Source organism: Elephas maximus, chromosome 9, assembly GCF_024166365.1.
Source record: "Elephas maximus indicus isolate mEleMax1 chromosome 9, mEleMax1 primary haplotype, whole genome shotgun sequence".
Lineage (NCBI taxonomy): Eukaryota > Metazoa > Chordata > Mammalia > Proboscidea > Elephantidae > Elephas > Elephas maximus.
Window position 1 is genome coordinate 31719189 of NC_064827.1, and position 24165 is coordinate 31743353.

A 24165-nucleotide genomic window follows, 5' to 3' on the forward strand; every position below is an offset into this window, starting at 1 on the left:
TCTTGTAAGTAGTTAGCACCATTTCTTTGTTTCAGAGACCATTCTTAAGATTCACTGCCACCCAGTGCTTTTTTGAGGGGGCTCAATTCATCAAGGGAGGTTAAATGGAGTTGTCCTGACAGTAGGGAAGGATGGGGGCTTTGAGAGTAAGGGATAATCCCAGTGTAGGGCTGGGAGAGGAAGGTGGTTCTGCAATGAAATGATGGAGATACGAACCTGGATTCTGAATCCAGGCGTACTGGATGCTGCTCTGGTGGGAGGGGTTAAAGATGGCCTCATCACTTTAAAAGCGCTCACACACACACAGTTGAAGATGAGTAAGCCAGACTTTGTAAATCAGAAAGGTTAACCATTAGCTTGTTACTCTTTGTCTATTTCCCCTATGTAATCCAAATCAAAAACTTTGTTGCTCGACTCATAGCAACCTTTTACCGACCTCATATGAGGAGAACTGCCCCAGAGGGTTTCCAAGGAGAGCGGCTGGTAGATTCGAACTGCAGACCTTTTGGTTAGCAGCCGCGCTCTTAACCGTTGTACCACCTGGGCTCCTATGCCATCCAGATACCTGAATTAAGGCAGTCTTTTTTTTTTTTTTTTTTTGGGTCAACCCCATCTCTGCCCTGGCGCCTATAAATTAACGGAAATGAGCCAACTTCTGCTTGAGTCACAGTGGTGGAAAACACTGTTCCCCCGCCTCCGCCAGGATTTTGCAGCGGGTGTGACTCTCAGCCTGTGATGCTGATTCTCCCTCCCGCGAGAACTTCAGGAACGCAGGCAGGCCTTCACCGCTAGTACTGAGCAGAGCAGGGAGTGACAGTCTTCCTTCTAGGGTTTTTGTGAAAGTTAGCCCGTTAAAGGACACGGCAGAATCTGGCACCATGCAAGCGCTCCCTAAATGGTCTCTCTCATCGTTATACTAAACCCGCTAGTTAGAACAGGGGCTGGCAAATGAAAACGAAGTCCGAGAACCGGAAGGGTCTGCACAAAGGGGAGGGCCGCGCGCGGCACGGCTCTTTGAGGAGGGGTTTGGCGGGAGATCCTGCACACCGTCCAATCCACCCCCTACGGGAGAGGAAGAGGCGGAGTCAGGCCGCCCTCCCGACTCCGCACTGCTCACTCCCGCGCCGGCGTTTGAACCCGCTCGGGCTTCAAGGCTCGCTCGCCCGGGCGCACCGTTCGCAGCCACATCTTCCCCGGCGCCGGGCAGGGACGTGCCCTGCCTCCTGCAGACATGGCCTCGAGCGCTGCCACCACGACTGTAAAGGTGAGATTAGCAGTCCCGGCTGCGGTCCGCCCTGCCCGGTGCCCTCTCGCCCTGGTTCCGGGGATCCGTGCCTCTGGCGGTGCCCCCTGTCCGTGCGCCCCGGCCGCCGCTCGGATCACCTGGGGCGCCGCACCCGGGTCCGACTCGCCTCGGGGAAAGAGGGGGTATGCTTGCAAACTCGCCCCCACCTTTGGTCTCTTCTGTGCTCGCACCCGCATGGCGTAGGCACCTCTCTTGGCATCGTTCCTCTCCCCTGAAGCTAGAGGGTCGCCCAGGTGGCTGCGCACCTGCAACTGGGGAAACCGTCTCCTCGTGTCTTGTCCAACTTGCGCTTCCGCTCCCTGACTCCCTCACCGCCCGCGGCCCACGTGGGAGAACTGCCAGTTTGCTCTTCTACGAGCTTCCGGTTTTCTCTTCCAGATTTAGGCCTTCTCTGCTGAAGTTTTCCCCAGCAGTGCAAGGCGGTGGGGCTTATAAGGCTTTTTTTTTTTAAGTACCTAACGGTAGTACTGGCTTTCCCGCCGTGTGTGTAGGCCTCTGGCTTTAAACTGCTATGTTTGCAGTCTTGAAAGTTCGAGCTCTATTTACTAGTGCCTTCAGTCTGCAGGGGTTTCTGCACAAGGAGTCATTGTACCGTGGGAATTTTGGCCAGAGGCGGCCCGAGTCCTGAGGGTTGTAGCGAGTCTCCCTGGGGCTTTAAACACTTTTCTGGTAAGAGTCTCCAGAAGAGTGTAGAATTACATTGCCTAAGGGAAAACTGATGATAAAACTTAAGACCTCTTTTAGGTTGTTTATTATTGGCCACCAAGGCAGTTAACTTGTTTGACTTTTCAAGATTGTTGGCGTTAGGAATTCCATGTCCGCGGACTTGTGCAAGCATATATGTTGATTTCCCACACTTTGTTCAGTTCTCCGGAGACAAGGCAGATCTCTGTGCAGTCGGTTTGCAGTCAGCCAGAGTAACTGGCTTATTAGCTTGCAGCTCTTGATAAGACACCCTGAATGAGAAGGGTCTGGGGATGTTGTAGTCAGACTTAGTTGTGAAACTGCTTTTGCCCTTTTGAAAAGAACATTGTATTCAACAAATATTTATAGAACAACAGAAAAAAAAGAACACCCAACAAATATTTATAGAACACGCCTCCTGTGCCAGGCTGGGGAATCAGGGCAAAAAGGGTTTTCATGACGCTCATGGGCAAAGTATGTGTGTTCTTTAGACGCTCATCTCTGAAGTGGGGATAGTACTGCAGGATTTGTTGGGAAGGTTAGAATTGTATTTGTCTAGCGGCGTCCCTGGGCAGCACAAATGGTTAAGGGCTCTGCTGATCGAAAGATTGGAAGTTCAAGTCCATCCAGAGGCATCTGGGAAGAAGGGCCTGGAGATCTAAGTCTGAAAAATCAGCCTTTGAAAACCCTGTGGAGCACAGTTCTGCTGACACACATGGGGTCACATGAGTGGGAATCAACTTGGCAGCTCGTGGGTCTGTCTAGCACATGCTCGAAGCTTATCAAATGATAGTACTTATTATTACGGGAAGGAGCCCTTGTGGCGCAATGGTTAAGTGCTCGACTACTAACCAAAAGTTTGGTAGTTCAAACCCACCAGCAGCTCCATGAGAGGAAAGACCTGGCAGTCTGCTTCTATAAAGATTTCAGCCTAGGAAACCCTATAGGGCAGTTCTACCCTGTCATGGAGTGTCACTAGTGTCAGAATCGACTCGATGGCCCACAACAACAGTATTAGGGGAGCTGAGATTAATGTTGAATATCTTTTCTCAAACAGGTAAACAAATTGTGGTGGGTGTTATTACATAACAGCTTTCATTGGGCAAGCAGGAAAGTGTCACCCTTGCCTTACAGAAATATGCTTAAAGTGCCATTAAAAACAGAAATGGTATTTAAACCAGTGTCACTTTAATCTGGTTCAGCATTCTCCCTGCCACACAGTTTCCCTGAAAAATTAATCCCATACGTTTAAGTGCAGAGCGGGCACTGTAATTAAAGCACTGATGTAAATGTTGGATGATGGATATTTTTGGTCTTGGCGAACTGCTGAATGTAAAATTAAGAGGTACAAATAGTGCTAGGCCTGCCTGGCTGATTTGTCTCTTTGAGGTTGGAAAGGATGACATCTTTGCTGTTGAGAAGCCATGATGCCACCACCATAGCCCTCAGACTGCAGAAGCAACATCCTATATAGACAATGAGGACTAGTGACCAGGGCAAAAACAGACTAACAAAAACAATGTTCTATCCCCAAATCACAGAATAGTAGAGCTGAAATATTCTGTCAGGACCATATAGCCACCACCCCCAACCCCTTTGTGCAGGCATAAGATTGAGGCCCACCAAGGCCAACTGCCATGGTTAATGACAGAATAGGGCCTAGAGCTTGGCAGTCCACCAGTTAGATGTAGTGAAGCGTTTCTGAAATCTGACATGTGGTTGCTCTATGGTTTCTGTTTTATTTTGTGAATAACAAGTAAACTAAGTCCAGCAGTTCCACTCCCAGATAAAACTGTCCCATGATACCAGTGGGGGATTGGTTGTGGGACCCCAGCAGATACCAAAATCTGTGGATGCTCAAGTGTCTTTCATAAAATGGTGTAGGATTTGCATAGAACCTATGCACATCCTCCCATATACTTTAAATCATCTCTAGATTACTCATAATACCTAATACACTGTAAAAGCTATGTAAATAGTTGTTATACAGTACTGTATTGTTTAGGAAATAATGACAAGATCCAAAGTGAACAGTGCTGAAACAAAGAGTGCTGAAGAGAGACTGAGGATATGTGAAATGTTGGGGGGCTACAGGAAGGTGTACCTACACATCACTTCATTGGCGTGGATTCAGTGTGGTACTCAGCAGAGGGCAAATTCAAGTTTTGCTTTTTGGGACTTTTTCCTCCCTTGACTGTTTTAGATGCGAGATTGGTTGAATCTAGGATGTGAACCCGCAGATACGAAGGGCTGGTTGTATATACTCAAAAGACTTAAAAGCAGGGATACAAACAGGTAACTGGTACACCAGTGTTCATTGTAGCACTATTCACAGTTGCCAAAAGGTGGAAACAACCCAAATATCCACCGAGAGGTGAATGGATGAACCAAATGTGGTATAGCCATACAGTAGAATATTACTTAGCCATAAAGAGAAATGAAGTCCTGGTACATGCTGTGACATGGATGAACCTTAAAAATATTATACTGAGTGAAATAAGTCAGACACAAAAGGGAAAATATTGTATGATCACACTTATGTGAAATAGCTTAGATTTCAAAGGGTGGCTCAGAAGACAAAGTATTATAATGAAATGTGCAAAGACCTGGAGTTAGAAAACCAAAAGGGCAGAACATGTTCAGCATTTCTCAAGCTGAAAGCACTGAAGAAAATATTCAAGCCTCAGGTTGCAGTATTGAAGGATTCTACAGGGAAAACATTGAACGACGCAGGAAGCATCAGAAGAAGATGGAAGAAATATAGTCACTGCACCAAAAAGAATTGGTCAGTGTTCAACCATTTCAGAAGGTGGCATATGATCAAGAACCATTGGTATTGAAGGAAGAAGTCCAAGCTACATTGAAGGCATTGGCAAAAAACAAGGCTCCAGGAATGCCAATTGAGATGTTTCAGTAAATGGATGCCGCACTGGAGGTGCCCAGTCATCTTTGCGAAGAAATTTGGAGGACAGCTACCCCGCCAACCAAATGGAAGAGATCCATATTTGTGCCCATTCCAAAGAAAAATGATCCCACAGAATGCATAAATTAGTGAACAATATTATTAATATCACACCCAAGTAAAATGCTGAAAGTCATTCAAAGGCAGTTGCAGCAGTACATCAACAGGGAACTGTCAGAAGTTCAAGCCAGATTCAGAGGGCACGTGGAATGAGGGATATCATTGCTAATGTCAGGTGGATCATGGCTGAAAGCAGAGAATACTAGAAAGATGTTTACCTGTGTTTCATTGTGCAGAGGCATTCGGCTGTGTGGATTGTAACAAATTATGGACAACATTGCAAAGAATGGGAATCCTGGAACACTTAATTGTACTCATGTAGAACCTGTATATAGACCAAGAGGCAGTAGGTGGAACAGAACAAGGGAATACTGTGTGGTTTAAAGTCAGGAAAGGTGTGTGGCAGGGCTGTATCCTTTCACCATACTTAATTCCATCTGTATGCTGAGCAAATAACCTGAGAAGCTGGACAACACGAAGAGCAGGGCATCAGGTTTGAAGGAAGATTCATTAACAACCTACGACATGCAGGTGATATAACCTTGCTTGCTGAAAGTGAAGAGGACTTGAAGCACTTACTGGTGAAGATCACAGACTCCAGTCTTCAGTATGGATTGCAGTTTAACATAAAGAAAACAAAAACCCTCATAACTGGACCAAGAACTAACATCATGATAAATAAAGAAAATATTGACGTTTTCAGGATTATCATTTTACTTGGATTCACAATCACCGCCCATGGGAGCAGCAGTCAAGAAATCAAAAGATGTATTGCATTGGGCAAATCTGCTGCAAAAGACCTCTTTAAAGTGTTAGAAAGCAAAGATGTCACTTTGAGGACCAAGGTGCGCCTGACCGAAGCCATGGTATTTTCAGTCGCCTTATATGCATGTGAAAGCTGGACAGTAAAAAAGGAAGACCAAAGAAGAATTGATGCCTTTGAATTATGGTGTTGTCAAAGAATATTGAGTATACTATGGACTAACAGAAGAACAAACAAATCTGTCATGGAAGAAATACAGCTGAAATGCTCCTTGGCAGTGAGAATGGTGAGACTTTGTCTCACATACTTTTGACATGTCATCAGGAAGGACCAGTCCCTGGAGAAGGACATCAAGCTTGGTAAAATAAAGGGTCAGCAAAAAAGAGGAAGACCCTCCATGAAATGGGTTGACACAGTGGCTGCAATGATGGGCTCGAGCATAATGATTATGAGGATGGCACAAGACTAGACAGTATTTCGTTCTGTTGTACATGAGGTTCCTATGACTTGGAACCAACTCGATGGCACATAACAATAGGCAAATACATAGAGACCAAAGTTTGAAGTTGAAGTTTTCAAGGATTTCATTTTACTTGCATCCACAGTCAATGTCCGTGGAAAAAACAGTCAAGAAATGAAATGGCATTAATTTCTTTTTGGCAAATCTGCTGCAAAAGACCTCTTTATTGTGTTCAAAAACAAAGATGTGCCTAACCAAAGCCACAATGTTTTCAGTTGCCTCATAAGTGTGCGAAAGCTTGACGGTGAATAAGGAAGACCAAAGAACAATTGATGCCTTTGAATTATGGTGTTGGCAAAGAATAGTGAATGCACTGCCAGAAGAATGAAAAATCTTAGAAGAAGTACAACCAGAATGTCTTTTCGAAGTAAGGATGGTGAGACTTTGTCTCATGTACTTAGGACATGTTATCAGGAGGAACCAGTCCCCGGGTAAGACCCTTAATGAGGTGGACTGACAGTGGCTGTATCAATGGGCTCAAACACAGCAACAATTATGAGGATGGCACAGGACCAGGCAGCATTTCATTCTGTTATACATATGTAGGGTCACTATGGAGCAGTTCTACTGTGTCCTATAGGGTCGCTATGAGTCGGAATCGACTCAACGGTACTGGGGTAGGGTCACTATGAATTGGAACCGAACAGACAGCACCTAACAACAACAAAATTTATCAGTGGTTACCAGGGGCAGGTGGAAGGGGCATGGGGAGTTACTGCTTAAGGGGTACTGACTTGCTGTTAAGGATGATGAAAAAAATTGGAAGCAGATAGTGGTGATGGTTGTACATGGTGAAGACAGTTAATGTCACTGAATTGTACACTAAGATAGTTGAAATGGCAAATGTTTTGTTGTATCTGTTTTGCCTCATCTGTTTTAAGGAAAAAAAAAACTTAAAAAAAAAAGTAAACCAAAGAAATCATCTAACTTAAGAAAGAGGGGGGCTGGTTAGCATGCATAAAGCAGTTCTCCAGCCTGCGCCCCCTGGGTGTTCTCTTTCCCGATGTGGGTGTAAGAGGCGCATTTAAGTATCTGCGCTCGCAGTTACTTCACTGGCAGGTGGCATATGTGGTGGGATTCACTGTCACCGTTTCATCTGATCATTTACAAAACAACAGTTCAGTTGGAGGTGCAGGGGTTGGGGGAGGAAAGAGCTGTGGAGCTGAGAGGCCAGCCTCATACCGCAGCCCCAGGGCTTGCTGGTCAGCAGCTTAACCCCCTGAACCCTAGGGTCTTGGGCTGCAAGGTGAGTACCGGTAAGAACTACTTTGAAAGTTTGTGGATTTAAACATAGTAGCATGTCACTTTCCCGGCCCAGTTCTTGGCACTCCACTAATGTCAGCCTCTTCATCCCCCTTTTTAAAATACAAATATTACCAAGTGTTTGAGCTGAGATTCATTCTCCCCAATCTGAAGGATACAGTTAGCTCGCTCACATGGAAAATAACACCAGGTTTGATAGTATGATATTTAGTTTATTGTTCGAATCTAGCTGTCTACTAGCAGAATTGTATTAAGAAATATTTATGGAATACTTACCAGACATTAAGGAGCCCTAGTTGTACAGTAGTTAAGTGCTCAGCTGCTAACCAAAAGGTCAGCAGTTAGAACCCACCAGCCGCTCCACAGGAGAAAGATGTAGCAGTGTGCTTCCGTAAAGATTACAGCCTTGGAAACCCTATGGGGCATTTCTACCATGTCCTGTAGGGTCGCTTTGAGTCAGAATCAACACAACAGCAACAGGGTTTGCCGGACATTAGGAATATGTCTTGCAGACAAGGTCTCTTAAAGCTATATCTTTAAGACAAGGTCTCTATTTTCTTCAAGTTCATATTCTTGTGGTGTGTGAGAGACCCACAAACATGAAAATAAAACACCAATGACGGTGAGAGTGGGGGGCAATACTTTTGAAGAGGTGAATTTTAAGCTTATACCTGTGTACCGATGAAGAAGCAGCTACATGAGGACCTGGAGAAAGAGATGGAGGGCAGGGACAGCTAGTCCCAAAGTTCTGGGGAGGACATGAGCTGCGTGCGTATGGTAGGAATGGAAATGTCAGTGACTGGTGCGCTCTGAGAGTTGGATGGGTGTATCTGTTAGAATCTTCCTTGTAGATTTTGGATTTTCTTTTGATTATGTTTTAGAAACCATAAGATGGAATATTATCTGATTTACATTTTTTTTTCAAACTTCACTGAAGAATATAGTTTTATTGCTTCAGAGATAAGAGTTGAGTTAAAAGTCAGACTTTTATATATGCATGGTATTTTCTATGTACTATGGGGTTTTTTATCATAAAAGTATAAAAATGTATAGAAGCTGAAGTTAGAACAGAACAAAGAAGTAAGTTTTTCTTTAGATGGCAGTAATTGCACTGCATTGTACATAAAAAGCATTGTATATGGGTGGGTACAATTCATTCCCAAATGTTGACATCACTTTTCCCTCCCCTTTTTTATCCTTTTTTTTTTTTTTATTAACTTTTATTGAGCTTCAAGTGAAAGTTTAGAAATCAAGTCAAACTGTCACGTTTAAGTTTATATACACCTTACTCCGTACTCCCACTTGCTCTCCCCCTAATGAGTCAGCCCTTCCAGTCTCTCCTTTCGTGACAATTTTGCCAGCTTCCAACTCTCTCTATCCTCCCATCCCCCCTCCGGACAGGAGATGCCAACATAGTCTTAAGTGACCACTTGATATAATTAGCTCACTCTTCATCAGCATCTCTCACCTACTCACTGTCCAGTCCCTTTCATGTCTGATGAGTTGTCTTCGGGGATGGTTCCTGTCCTGTGCCAACAGAAGGTTTGGGGACCATGACCGCCGGGATTCCTCTAGTCTCAGTCAGACCTTTAAGTATGGTCTTTTTATGAGAATTTGGGGTCTGCATCCCACTGATCTCCTGCTCTCTCAGGGGTTCTCTGTTGGGCTCCCTGTCAGGGCAGTCGTCGATTGTGGCCAGGCACCAACTAGTTCTTCTGGTCTCAGGATGATGTAGGTCTCTGGTTCATGTGGCCCTTTCTGTCTCTTGGGCTCTTAGTTGTCGTGTGACCTTGGTGTTCTTCATTCTCCTTTGCTTCCAGGTGGGTTGAGACCAATTGATGCATCTTAGATGGCCGCTTGTTAGCATTTAAGACCCCAGATGCCACATTTCAAAGTGGGATGCACAATGTTTTCATAATAGAATTATTTTGCCAATTGACTTAGAAGTCCCCTTAAACCATGGTCCCCAAACCCCCGCCCTTGTTCCGCTGACCTTTGAAGCATTCATTTTATCCCAGAAACTTCTTTGCTTTTGGTCCAGTCCAGTTGAGCTGACCTTCCATGTATTGAGTATTGTCCTTCCCTTCACCTAAAGCAGTTCTTATCTACTAATTAATCAGTAAAAAACCCTCTCCCACCCTCTCTCCCTCCCCTCCTTGTAACCACAAAAGTATGTGTTCTTCTCAGTGTATACTATTTCTCAAGATCTTATAATAGTGGTCTTATACAATATTTGTCCTTTTGCCTCTGACTAATTTCGCTCAGCATAATGCCTTCCAGGTTCCTCTATGTTATGAAATGTTTCACAGATTCGTCACTGTTCTTTATCGATGCGTAGTATTCCATTGTGTGAATATACCACAATTTATTTACCCATTCATCATTTGATGGACACCTTGGTTGCTTCCAGCTTTTTGCTATTGAAAACAGAGCTGCAGTAAACATGGGTGTGCATATATCTGTTTGTGTGAAGGCTCTTATTTCTCTAGGGTATATTCCGAGGAGTGGGATTTCTGGGTTGTATGGTAGTTCTATTTCTAACTGTTTAAGATATCGCCAGATAGATTTCCAAAGTGGTTGTACCGTTTTACATTCCCACCAGCAGTGTATAATTCTCTCCGCAGCCTCTCCAACATTTATTATTTTGTGTTTTTTGGATTAATGCCAGCCTTGTTGGAGTGAGGTGGAATCTCATCATGGTTTTAATTTGCATTTCTATAATGGCTAATGATTGAGAGCATTTTCTCATGTATCTGTTAGCTGCCTGAATATCTTCTTTAGTGAAGTGCGTGTTCATATCCTTTGCCCTCTTCTTGATTGGGTTGTTTGTCTTTTTGTGGTTGAGTTTTGACAGAATCATGTAGATTTTAGAGATCAGGCGCTGGTCGGAGATGTCATAGCTGAAAATTCTTTCCCAGTCTGTAGGTGGTCTTTTTACTCTTTTGGTGAAGTCTTTAGATGAGCATAGGTGTTTGATTTTTAGGAGCTCCCAGCTACCTGGTTTCTCTTCGTCATTTTTGGTAATGTTTTGTATTCTGTTTATGCCTTGTATCAGGGTCCTAAGGTTGTCCCTATTTTTTCATCCATGATCTTTATCGTTTTAGTCTTTATGTTTAGGTCTTTGATCCACTTGGAGTTAGTTTTTGTGCATGGTGTGAGGTATGGGTCCTGTTTCATTTTTTTGCAAATGGATATCCAGTTATGCCAGCACCATTTGTTAAAAAGACTATCTTTTCCCCAATTAACTGACTCTTAGCCTTTGTCAAATATCAGCTGCTCATATGTGGATGGATTTATGTCTGGAATCTCAATTCTGTTCCACTGGTCTATGTGCCTGTTGTCGTACCAATACCAGGCTGTTTTGACTACTGTGGCTGTATAATAGGTTCTGAAATCAGGTAGAGTAAGGCCTCCCACTTTCTTCTTCTTTTTCAGTAATGCTTTGCTTATCCGAGGCTTCTTTCCTTTCCATATGAAATTGGTGATTTGTTTCTCTATCACCTTAAAAAATGACATTGGAATTTGGATCGGAAGTGCATTGTATGTATAGATGGCTTTTGGTAGAATAGACATTTTTACTATGTTAAGTCTTCCTATCCATGAGCAAGGTATGTTTTTCCACTTAAGTATGTCCTTTTGAATTTCTTGTAGTAGAGCTTTGTAGTTTTCTTTGTATAGGTCTTTTACAACCTTGGTAAGATTTATTCCTAAGTATTTTATCTTCTTGGTGGCTACTGTGAATGGTATTGATTTGGTTATTTCCTCTTCGATATTCTTTTTGTTGATGTAGCGGAATCCAAGTGATTTTTGTATGTTTATCTTATAACCTGAGACTCTTCCAAACTCTTCTATTAGTTTCAGTAGTTTTCTGGTGGATTCGTTGGGGTTTTCTGTGTATAAGATCATGTCATCCGCAAATAGAGATAATTTTACTTCCTCCTTGCCAATCCGGATGCCCTTTATTTCTTTGTCTAGCCTAATTGCTCTGGCTAGGACTTCTAGCACAATGTTGAATAAGAGCGGTGATAAAGGGCATCCTTGTCTGGTTCCCTTTCTCAAGGGAAATGCTTTCAGGTTCTCTCCATTTAGAGTGATGTTGGCTGTTGGCTTTGCATTAAAAAAAAAAAAAAAAAAAAGATGCCCTTTATTATGTTGAGGAATTTTCCTTCAATTCCTATTTTGGTGAGAGTTTTTATCATAAATGGGTGTTGGACTTTGTCAAATGCCTTTTCTGCATCAATTGATAAGATCATGTGGTTTTTGTCTTTTGTTTTATTTATGTGACAGATTACATTAATGGTTTTTCTGATATTAAACCAGCCTTGCATACCTGGTATAAATCCCACTTGGTCGTGGTGAATTATTTTTTTGATATGTGGTTGAATTCTATTGGCTAGAATTTTGTTGAGGATTTTTGCGTCTATGTTCATGAGGGATATAGGTCTGTAATTTTCTTTTTTTGTTATGTCTTTACCTGGTTTTGGTATCAGGGAGATGGTGGCTTCATAGAATGAGTTGGGTAGTATTCCGTCATTTTGTATGCTTTGAAGTACCTTTAGTAGTAGTGGTGTTAACTCTTCTCTGAAAGTTTGATAGAACTCTGCAGTTAAGCCGTCCAGGCCAGGGCTTTTTTTTTTTTGGGAGTTTTTTGATTACCGTTTCAATCTCTTTTTTTTGTTATGGGTCTATTTAGTTGTTGTACTTCTGAATGTGTTAGTTTAGGTAGGTAGTGTTTTTCCAGGAATTCATCCATTTCTTCTAGGTTTGCAAATTTGTTAGAGTACAATTTTTCGTAATAATCTGATATGATTCTTTTAATTTCAGTTGGGTGTGTTGTGATGTGGCCCATCTTGTTTCTTATTCTGGTTATTTGTTTCCCCTCCTGTATTTCTTTAGTCAGTCTGGCCAATGGTTTATCAATTTTATTAATTTGTTCAAAGAACCAGCTTTTGGCTTTGTTAATTCTTTCAATTGTTTTTCTGTTCTCTAATTCATTTAGTTCAGCTCTAATTTTTCTTATTTGTTTTCTTCTGGTGCCTGATGGATTCTTTTGTTGCTCATTTTATATTTGTTCAAGTTGTAGGGACAGTTCTCTGATTTTGGCTCTTTCTTCTTTTTGTATGTGTGCGTTTATCGATATAAATTGGCCTCTGAGCACTGCTTTTGCTGTGTCCCAGAGGTTTTGATAGGAAGCATTTTCATTCTTGTTGCATTCTATGAATTTCCTTATTCCCTCCTTGATGTCTTCTATAACCCAGTCTTTTTCAGGAGGGTATTGTTCAATTTCCAAGTATTTGATTTCTTTTCCCTAGTTTTTCTGTTATCGATTTCTAGTTTTGTTGCCTTGTGGTCTGAGAAGATGCTTCGTAATGTTTCGATGTTTTGGATTCTGCAGTGGTTTGTTTTATGACCTAATATGTGGTCTATTCTAGAGAATGTTCCATGTGCGCTAGAAAAAAAAGTATACTTTGCAGCAGTTGGGTGGAGAGTTCTGTATAAGTCAATGAGGTCAAGTTGGTTGATTGTTGTAATTAGATCTTCCGTGTCTCTGTTGAGCTTCCTACTGGATGTCCTGTCCTTCTCCGAAAGTGGTGTGTTGAAGTCTCCTACTATAATTGTGGAGGTGTCTATCTCACTTTTCAGTTCTGTTAAAATTTGTTTTATGTATCTTGCAGGCCTGTCATTGGGTGCATAAATATTTAATATGGTTATATCTTCCTGGTCAATTGTCCCTTTTATCATTATGTAGTGTCCTTCTTTATCCTTTGTGGTGGATTTAAGTCTAAAGTCTATTTTGTCAGAAATTGATATTGCTACTCCTCTTCTTTTTTGCTTATTGTTTGCTTGATATATTTTTTTCCATCCTTTGAGTTTTAGTTTGTGTCTCTAAGTCTAAGGTGTGTCTCTTGTAGGCAGCATATAGACGGATCGTGTTTCTTTATCCAGTCCGAGACTCTCTGTCTCTTTATTGGTGCATTTAGTCCATTTACATTCAGCGTAATTATAGATAAATAAGTGTTTAGTGTTGTCATTTTGATGCCTTTTTATGTGTGTTGTTGACAATTTCATTTTTCCACTTACTTTTTTGTGCTGAGACTTTTTCTTAGTAAATTGTGAGATCCTCATTTTCATAGTGTTTGACTTTATGTTTGTTGAGTCGTTACGTTTTTCTTGGTTTTTATCTTGAGTTATGGAGTTGTTATACCTCTTTGTGGTTACCTTAATATTTACCCCTATTTTTCTAAGTAAAAACCTAACTTGTATTGTCCTATATCGCTTTGTATCCCTCTCCATATGGCAGTTCTATGTCACCTGTATTTAGTCCCTCTTTTTGATTATTGTGATCTTTTACATATTGACTTCAATGATTCCCTGTTATGAGCATTTTTTTTTAATTAATCTTAATTTGTTTTTGTGATTTCCCTATTTGAGTTGATATCAGGATGTTCTGTTTTGTGACCTTGTGTTGTGCTGGTATGTTATTGGTTTTCTGTCCAATTTCCTTTAGTATTTCTTGTAGCTTTAATTCGGTTTTTGCAAATTCTCTAAGCTTGTGTTTATCTGTAAATATCTTAATTTCGCCTTCATATTTGAGAGAGAGTTTTGCTGGATATATGATCCTTGGCTGGCAGTTTTTCTCCTTCAGTGCTCTGTATATGTCATCCCATTGCCTTCTTGCCTGCATGGTTTCTGCTGAGTAGTCTGAACTTACTCTTATTGATTCTCCCTTGAAGGAGACCTTTCTTTTCTCCCTGGCTGCTTTTAAAATTTTCTCTTTATCTTTGGTTTTGGCAAGTTTGATGATAATATGTCTTGGTGTTTTTCTTTTTGGATCAATCTTAAATGGGGTTCGATGAGTACCTTGGATAGATATCCTTTCATCTTTCATGATGTCAGGGAAGTTTTCTGTCAGCAGATCTTTAACTATTTTCTCTGTGTTTTCTCTCCTCCCTCCCTGTTCTGGGACTCCAATCACACACAAGTTATCTTTCTTGATAGAGTCCCACATGATCCTTAGGGTTTCTTCATTTTTTTTAATTCTTTTATCTGATTTTTTTTCAGCTATGTTGGTGTTAATTCCCTGGTCCTCCAGATTTCCCAGTCTGCATTCTAATTGCTCAAGTCTGCTCCTCTGACTTCCTATTGCGTTGTCTAATTCTGTAATTTTATTGTTAATCTTTTGGGTTTCTACATGCTGTCTCTCTATGGATTCTTGCAACTTATTAATTTTTCCACTATGTTCTTGAATAATCTTTTTGAGTTCTTCAACTGTTTTATCAGTGTGTTCCTTGGCTTTTTGTGCAGTTTGCCTTATTTCGTTTCTGAGGTCATCCCTGATGTCTTGAGGCATTCTGTAAATTAGTTTTTTATATTCTGTATCTGATAATTCCAGGTTTGTATCTTCATTTGGGAAAGATTTTGATTCTTTTGTTTGGGGGGTTGTAGAAGCTGTCATGGTCTGCTTCTTTGTGTGGTTTGATATCAAGTGCTGTCTCCGAGCCATCACTGACTGGGACGCTGGCTCCAGGCTCCGAAAACAGTTGCTGCTTCCCCGTATTTGTTCGTTCTCTGTCTCTAAATCTGTGTTTGTTGTTCAGGGTTCGTAGATTGTTATGTATGTGATCGATTCACTTGTTTTTCCAAGTCTTTGTTGCAAGAGGGATCCGAGGTAACGTCTACCTAGTTCGCCATCTTGGCCCCGCCCCTGATTTACATTTGTAAATGATCACACCAGCTTCTGGTTATAGAAGACTGTGGAAAGACAGCTGGGTGATGAAGACACAAGGCATGGTATGGAAGTCTTAAAGTGGGAGCCATGGAAACCGGTTGCTGTTGAGCCGATTCCAACTCCTGAGGTCACCCAGGAGTAGAACTGTGCTTCATTGGGTTTTTGATAACTGATTTTTCGGAAGTAGATCTCCCTTCTTCCAAGACACCTCTGGGTGGACTCAAACCTCCAACGTTTTGGTTAGCAGCTGAGTGTGTTAACAATTTGTACTACACAGGGGCTCCAGGAGCCACAGGTAGTGAGAAATATGGGAGTGGGGGTTGTCATTGTGTGCCATCATGTTGATTTTGACTCAGTGACTCCATGTGACAGAGTAGAACTACCGCATAGGGTTTTCTTTGCTATAATCTTTTTTTTTTTCCTATTGTGCTTTAAATGAAAGTTTACAGGGTAAATTAGTTTCTCATTCAACAGTTTATACACAAATTGTTTTGTGACATTGGTTGCAATCCCTATGATGTGTCAACACTCTCCCTTTCTCCACCCTGGGTTCCCTGTTTCCATTCGTCCCATTTTCCTGTCCCTTCCTGCCTTCTCATCCTTGCTTTTGGGCAGGTGTTGCCCATTTGGTCTCGTATAAATGATTGAAGTAAGAAGCACATTCCTCACATGCGTTGTTGTTTGTTTTATAGACCTGTCTAATCTTTTTTTTTTTTAATCTTTGGCTGAAGGGTGAACTTTGGGAGGGAGTTCAGTTCTGAGTTAAAAGAGTGTCCAAGTACCATAATCCCGGGGTTCCTTCAGTCCCTGTCAGACCAGTAAGTCTGGTCTTGTGTGTGTGTGTATACCATAATCCCGGGGTTCCTTCAGTCCCTGTCAGACCAGTAAGTCTGGTCGTGTGTGTGTGTGTGTGTGTGTGTGTGTGTGTGTGTGTGTGTGGATTTTTTTCTATATTTTTTTCCCCGCTCTGTCTGGGGCCCTCTATTGTGATCCCTGTCAGAATGGTCAATGTTGGTAGCTGGCACCATATAGTTGTCCTGGGCTCAGGCTGGTGAAGGCTATGGTACTTGTAGTCCACTAGTACTTTGGACTAATATTTCCCTTACATCTTTAGTTTTATTCTTTCTCCTTTGCTCTGGAGGGGATGGGACCAGCAGATGTATCTTAGATGGGCTGCTCTCAAGCCTTTAAGACCCAGATGCTACTCACCAAAGTAGAATGTAGAACGTTTTCTTTATGAACTATGTTATGCCAGTTGACCTAGATGTCCCCCGAGGCAATGGTCCCCAGCCTCATCTTGACTGTAATCTTTACAGAAGCAGATTGCCAGGTCTTCCTCCCATGGAGCCATCAGGGCCCATAGAGTGGGAATATATTTTGTAATTAAAGCAGAGATTGGTGAGATGTGAGGAGCATCAGCCATGGTGGTATGCTTGACCACACGGAGGGCCATGCAAATCTTAGGCCTCCAGACTGAGGCCATTCTGGAGGGCTTCATCAGTGGACTGAATGGGCTATGGCTCCCTAGGCAGCTGACCAGCTTTGCTTTGGGGCATTCAAGAAGATAACTCATGTTAATCCTAGTTGCTCTGGCAAGGATGGGACACGGTCTCATTGTGGGTGGGTTGTTGTGGATGTTAGGTGCCGTCAAGTCAGTTTGGATTCATGGTGTGACTGTCTGTACAACAGAACAAAATCCTGCACAGGATTGCCAAATCCTGTGCCATCCTCACAATCATTGTTACGCTTGAGCCATTGTTGTAGTCACTGTGTCAGTCCATCTCCTCGAGGGTCTTCCTCTTTTTCACTGACCCTCTGCTTTACCAAGCATGATGTCTTTCTCCAGAGACTGACTGGCCTCTGCAGAAAACATGTCCAAAGTACATGAGACAAAAGTCTCGCCATCCTCACTTCTAAGGAACAATGTGGCTGTACTTCTTCCAAGACACATTTGTTCGTTCTTTTCTCAATCCTTGACATATTCAATATTCTTTACCAACACTGTAATTCAAAACCATCGATTCTTCGGTCTTCCTTATTCATTGCCCAGCTTTCACATGCATATTAGGCAATTGAAAATACCGTGGCTTGGGTCAGGCACACCATAGTCTGACCCTTTGGTTTTTAACACTTTAAAGAGGTCTTTTGCAGCAGATTTCCCCAGTGTAATACATTGTTTGATTTCTTGACTGCAGCTTCCATGGACATTTGATTGTGGATCCAAGTAAAATGAAATCCTTGACAACTTCAATGTTTTCTCTGTTTATCATGATGGTGTTTATTAGTCTAGTTGTAAGGATTTTTGTTTTCTTTATATTGACGTACAATCTGTACTATGGTCTTTGATCTTCATCAGCAAGTGCTTCAAGTCCTCTTCACTTTCAGCAAGCAAGGTTGTGTTATCTGCATATCGCAGGTTGTTAATGAGTCTTCCTCCAATTCTGATGCCACATTCTTCTTCATATAGTCCAGATTTTCAGATTATTTGCTCAGCATACAGATTGAATAAGTATGGTGAAAGGGCATGCCTTTCCTGATTTTAAGCTACCCAGCACCCCCTTGTTCAGTTCAAAGAGTTCCCTCTTGGTCTAAGTGCAGCTCCCTCACGACCACAATTAAGTGTTCTGGAATCACCGTTCTTTGAAATGTTATCCGTAATTTGTTATGATCCACACTGCCGAATGCCTTTGCATAGTCAATAAAACACGGGTAGATATCTTTTGGGCATTCTCTGCTTTCAGCCAGGATCCATCTGACATCAGCAGTGATATCCCTTGTTCCACATCCTCTTCTGAATCTGGCCTGAATTGCTGATAGTTCCCTGGTCCCTGCTGCAACCACTTTTAAAAGATCATCAGCAAAATTTTACTTGAGTGTGATAGTAATGATATTGTTGGATAATTTCTGCATACAGTTGGATCACCTTTCTTTGGAATTGGCACAGATATGGATCTCTTCCAGTTCTTGACCAGGTAGCCGTCCTCCAAATTTCTTGGCACAGACAAGTGAGCACTTTCAGTGCTGCATCTGTTTATTGAAACATCTCAGTTGGTATCCTGTCAATTCCTAGAGCCTTGTTTTTCACCAGTGCCTTCTGTGCAGCTTTGACCTCTTCCTTCGGTACCAAAGGTTCTTGATCATATGCTACGTCCTGAAATAGTTGAACGTGACCAATTCTTCTTGGTGCAGTGACTCTGTGTATCCCTTCCATCTTCTTTTGATGCTTCCTTCCTGCGTTGTTTAATATTTTCCCTGTAGAATCCTTCAATACTGCAACTTGAGGCTTGAATTTTTTCTTCATTCTTTCAGCCTGAGAAATGCTGAGTTGTTCTTCCCTTTTGGTTTTCTATCTCCAGGTCTTTGCACAGTCACTAAAATACTTTGTCTTCTCAAGCCACCCTTTGAAATCTTCTGTTCAGCTCTTTTACTTCATCATTTTTCCTTTTGCTTTAGCTACTTGATGCTCAAGAACAAGTTTCAGAGTCTCTTCGGTCTTCCATTTGGGTCTTTCTTTTCTTTTTTTTAATGACTTCTTGCTTTCTTCATGTATGATATCCTTGATGTCAATCCACTACTCACCTGGTCTTCAGTCATTAGTGTTCAGTGTGTCAAATCTCTTCCTGAGATGGTCTCTAAATTCAGGTGGGATATACTAAAGGCCGTATTTTGGCTGTTGTGGACTTGCTGTAATTTTCTTCAGCTTCAACTTGAACTTGCATATGAGCAGTTGATGCTCTGTTCTGCCCTTGGCCACTAGCCTTGTTCTGACTGATGATATTGAGCTTTTCCATTGTTTCTTTCTGCAGGTGTAGTCAATTTGATTCCTGTATATTCCATCCAACAAGGTGCATATGTATCATCATCGTTTATGTTGTTGAAAAAAGGTATTTGCAATGAAGAAGTCCTTAACCTTGCAAAATTATATCATGTGATCTCCGACATCATTTCTGTCACCAAAGCCTTATTTTCCAACTACTGATCCTTCTTTGTTTCCAACTTACGCATCCCAATCACCAGTAATTATCAATGCATCTTGTTTGTGTGTTTGATCAATTTCGGACTGCAGAAGCTGGTAAAAGTCTTCAGTTTTTTCATCTTTGGCCTTAGTGGTAGGTGTGCAAATTTGAATAATAGTCATATTAATGGAGCGAGTAATGGGCAATAAACACAATGGTATTAAAGGCAATGGGTATTAAACTCATGGAGTCTAGACTGTAGAGAATCTCTTTCAAGCTCTCCTTTTGGCTGAGCGTGGCAGGCAAAAGCCTTCAGATTGAATGTCCTTGAATAGCTCTCTGAAAGCAAAGGACAAGCATAGGCCACAGTTGGGAAGTCCAATGACCAATAAAACCAAAAACCAAACCCATTGTTGTAGAGTCAATTCTGACTCCTAGTGACCTTTTAGGACAGGATAGAACTTCCCCAAAGAATTTCCAAGGAGCACCTGGTGGATTCGAGCTGCCAACCCTTTGGTTAGCAGCCTTAGCACTTAACCACTACGCCACCGGGGTTTCCCAGTGACCAATGAGTGCTCATTATTTTCACTGGAGACAGGGTGGCATTTTGGACATGTCAGTTCTTATTTTGTGGGGCTGTCCTGAGCATCACAGGACATGTTGTGCATCCTTGGTCCCTCCCCAGGAAATGCCAGTAGTACTCCCCCAGAATACCAGAAGGATGTTTACCTGTGTTTTATTGACTGTGCAGAGGCATTCGACTGTGTGGATCATAACAAATTATGGATAACGTTGCAAAGAATGGGAATTCCAGAACACGTAACTGTGCTCATGAGGAACCTTTACATAGATCAAGAGGCAGTTGTTTGGACAGAACAAGGGGATACTGATTGGTTTAAAGTCAGGAAAGGTGTGGATCAGGGTTGTATTCTTTCACCATACCTATTTAATCTGTATGCTAAACAAATAATACGAGAAGCTGGACTATATGAAGAAGAACAGGGCATCAGGATTGGAGGAAGACTCATTAACAACCTGCATTATGCAGATGACACAACCTTGCTTGCTGAAAATGAAGAGGACTTGAAGCACTTACTAATGAAGATCAAAGACCACAGCCTTCAGTATGGATTACACCTCAACATAAAGAAAACAAAAGTCCTTACAACTGGACCCATGAGCAACATCATGGTAAATGGAGAAAAGATTGAAGTTGTCAAGGATTTCATTCTACTTGGATCCACAATGAACAGCCATGGAAGCAGCAGTGAAGAAATCAAGAGACGCATTGCATTGGGTAAATCTGCTGCAAAGGCCCTCTTCAAAGTGTTGAAGAGCAAAGATGTCACCTTGAAGACTAAGGTGCACCTGACCCAAGCCATGGTGTTTTCAATCGCATCATATGCATGTGAAAGATGGACAATGAATAAGGGAGACCGAAGAAGAGTTGACGCCTTTGAATTGTGGTGTTGGCGAAGAATATTGAGTATACCATGGACTGCCAAAAGAACGAACAAATCTGTCTTAGAAGAAGTACAACCAGAATGCTCCTTAGAAGTAAGGATGGTGAGACTGCGTCTTACATACTTTGGACATGTTGTCAGAAGGGATCAGTCCCTGGAGAAGGACATCATGTTTGGTAAAGTACAGGGTCAGCGGAAAAGAGGAAGACCCTCAACGAGGTGGATTGACACAGTGGCTGCAACAATGAACCGAAGCATAACAACGATTGTAAAAATGGCACAAGACTGGGCAGTGTTTTGTTCTGTTGTGCATAGGGTTGCTATGAGTCAGAACCGACTCGACAGCACCTAACAACAACAACATTCCCCCACTCATTGTAATGACCAGAAATGTCCCCATGCATTGGTGCTTCAATCGTGGAATTCTTACCTTCCACTTGGGAGACTCGGATTCAATTCCAGACTAACACACTTTGTGTACAGCCACCACCTTTCTGTTAATGGAGGCTTGTATGTTGCTGTGATGCTGAACAGGCTTCAGTGGAGCTTTCAGACTCAGGCAGATTAGGTGGAACGGCAGTCTGCTGAAAAGCAGCCAGTGAAAACTCTATGGATCACAACAGTTTGATCCGCAGCCAATCATGGGGATGGCACAGGACCAGGCAGCATTTTGTTCCCTTGTTCATGGAGTCGCCATGAGTCAGGGTAACTTGACAGCAGCTAACAAGAATTTCCAGATGCCCCCAGGAGGGCAAGGTTATACTTGGTTGAGAACCTTGGGGCTAAATCCCTGGATTAAATTCCCTGTGAGGAGAGGTAGGAACAACTAGTTTTGTGTACTGACCAACAGAGAAAAATGAGAAGAACAAGGGCTTTTTTGTTGCTTTGAGGACTTTTATTTTGTCTTTTTGTTTTTTTGCTGGGGCTGGGATATGGGAAGCTGTTCATATATCCAAATACATAGCTGCTTTGAACGGAAATTGTAACTGATATTGCATGCATTACTTTATTAGATTCTCATAATTTATGAATCAAGTAAAAATCTTACCCTTAGAGGTACATATGAGGAAACAGATAACATGCATTTTTGTATGCAGTGGACCCTAGATCCATGTTACAATCATGGTATTCTCGCTGTAGGGAACCTGGCTGTGGCTCAGAAGCATCTAAACTAGTGGCTGTCCAAGTGTGAGCTGCATCACCATCACCTGGGAACTTGTTACACATGCAGATTCTCAGCCCCCTCCCTAGATCTATCAAATGAGGAACTCTGGGGTGGGGACTTCAATCTGGGTTTTAACAAACCTCAGGATATTGGGGTGCCTGCCTGAGTTTAAGAACCACACTGGAGATCTTTGGAAAGAATGTTGGGCACCTACATTTTTAACAGGCTCTTCAGGTGATTCTTACCTAATGTATCAGTTTCCTATTGCTGTTGTGACAAATTAGCACAAATTTGTTGTTGTTGTTAGGTACTATCAAGTCAGTTTTAACTCATAGTGACCCTTTGTACAACAGAAGGAAACACTGCCCGGTCCTGCACCATCCTCACAATCATTGTTATACTTAAGCCTATTATTGCAGCCACTGCATCAGTCCATCTCGTTGAAGGTCTTCCTCTTTTTTGCTGACCCTCCACCAAGCATGATGTCCTTCTCCAGGGACTGATTCCTCCTGATAACAAGTCCCAAGTATGTGAGATATAGTCTTGCCGTCCTTGCTTCTAAGGAACTCTCTGGTCGTACTTCTTCCAAGACAGATTTGTTCGTTCTTTTGGCAGTCCGTGGTATATTCAATATTCTTCTCCAGTATCACAATTCAAAGGCGTCAGTTCTTCTTTAGTCTTCCTCATTTATCATCCATCCAGCTTTCACATGCATATGAGGTGACTGAAAACACCATGGCTTGGGTCAAGAGTACCTTAGTCTTCAAGGTGACGTCTTTGCTCTTCAACACTTTAAAGAGATCTTTTGCAGCAGATTTGCCCAATGCAGTGCGTTTGATTTCTTGACTGCGGCTTCCATGGGTGTTGATTGTGGATCCAAATAAAATGAAATCCTTGACAACTTCAGTCTTTTTTCCATTTATCATCATGTTGCTTATTGGTCCAGTTGTGAGGATTTTTGTTTTCTTTATGTTGAGGTGTAATCCATATTGAAGGCTGTAGTCTTTGATCTTCATCAGTAAGTGCTTCAAATCCTCTTCACTTTCAGCAAGCAAGGTTGTGTTATCTGCGTATAGCAGGTTGTTAATGAGTCTTCCTCCAATCCTGATGCCCCGTCTTTCTTCATATACTCCCACTGCCTGGATTATTTGCTCAGCATACAGATTGAATAGGGATGGTGAAAGGGTACAGCCCTGATGCACATCTTTCCTGACTTTAAACCACTCAGTATCCTTCTTCAAATGACTGTCTCTTGGTCTGTGTACAGGTTCCTCATGAGCAAGCACAATTAAGTATTCTGGAATTCCCATTCTTCGGAATATTATCCATAATTTGTTATGATCCACACAGTCGAATGCCTGTACATAGTCAATAAAACAGAGGTAAACATCCTTCTGGTAGTCTCTGCTTTCAGCCAGGATCCATCTGACATCAGCAATGATATCCCTTGTTCCATGTCCTCTTCTGAATCTGGTTTGAATTTCTGGCAGTTCCGTGTCGATTTACTGCCGTAGCCACTTTTGAATGATCTTCAGCAAAATTTTACTTGTGTGTGATGTTAATGATATTGTTTGATAATTTTCACATTCAGTTGGATCACTTTTCTTGGGGATAGGTGTAAATATGGATCTCTTCCAGCGGGTGGACCAGGTAGCTGTCTTCCAGATTTCTTGGCATAGACAAGCAAGCACCTCCAGCACTGCATCTGTTTGTTGAAACATTCAGTTGATATTCCATCAATTCCTGGAGCCTTGTTTTTCACCAGTGTCTTCAGTGCAGCTTGGACTTCTTCCCTCAATACCATCGGTTCCTGATCATATACTACCTCCTGACATCATTGAACATGGACCAATTCTTTTTGGTGCAGTAAACCCAGTACCCAGTGCTGTGACTCTGTATATTCCTTCCATCTTCTTTTGATGCTTCCTGTGTCGTTTAATATTTTCCCTATAGTATCCTTCAGTATTGCAACTCAAGGCTTAATTTTTTTCTTCATTTCTTTCAGCTTGAGAAATGCCTAGCGTGTTCTTCCCTTTTGTTTTTCTATCTCTTGGTCTTCGCACATGTCATTATAATACTTTAACTTCTTGAGCCACCCTTTGAAATCTTCTGCTCAGCTCTTTTGCTTCATCATTTCTTCCTTTCGGTTTAGCTACTTGACATTCAAGTGCAAGTTTCAGAGTCTCTTCTGACATCCACTTTGGTCTTTTCTTTCTTGTCTTTTTAGTGACTCTTGCTTTCTTCATGTATGATGTCCTTGATGTCAGTGCACAGCTCATCTGGTCTTTGATCAT

General features: G+C 42.0%; 1 protein-coding gene across 8 annotated transcripts in view; it reads left to right on the plus strand.

Moving 5' to 3' along the window:
- Positions 1-770: 770 nt before the first annotated feature.
- The window catches only part of MTAP (methylthioadenosine phosphorylase), an 80139-nt gene continuing 56744 nt past the window's right edge, over positions 771-24165 (plus strand). For 2 of the 8 annotated variants that reach the window (XR_007518606.1, XM_049895427.1), the window contains exon 1: positions 1006-1264. Coding sequence is in view for 7 of the 8 variants with exons in the window: in XM_049895427.1 (XP_049751384.1) it covers positions 1232-1264 (33 nt within the window). In the remaining variant the exon portion in view is untranslated. Of the gene's footprint in view, positions 1265-24165 lie in introns of all 8 variants that reach the window. The other 6 variants (XM_049895431.1, XM_049895432.1, XM_049895425.1 and 3 more) reach the window with 6 other exon arrangements.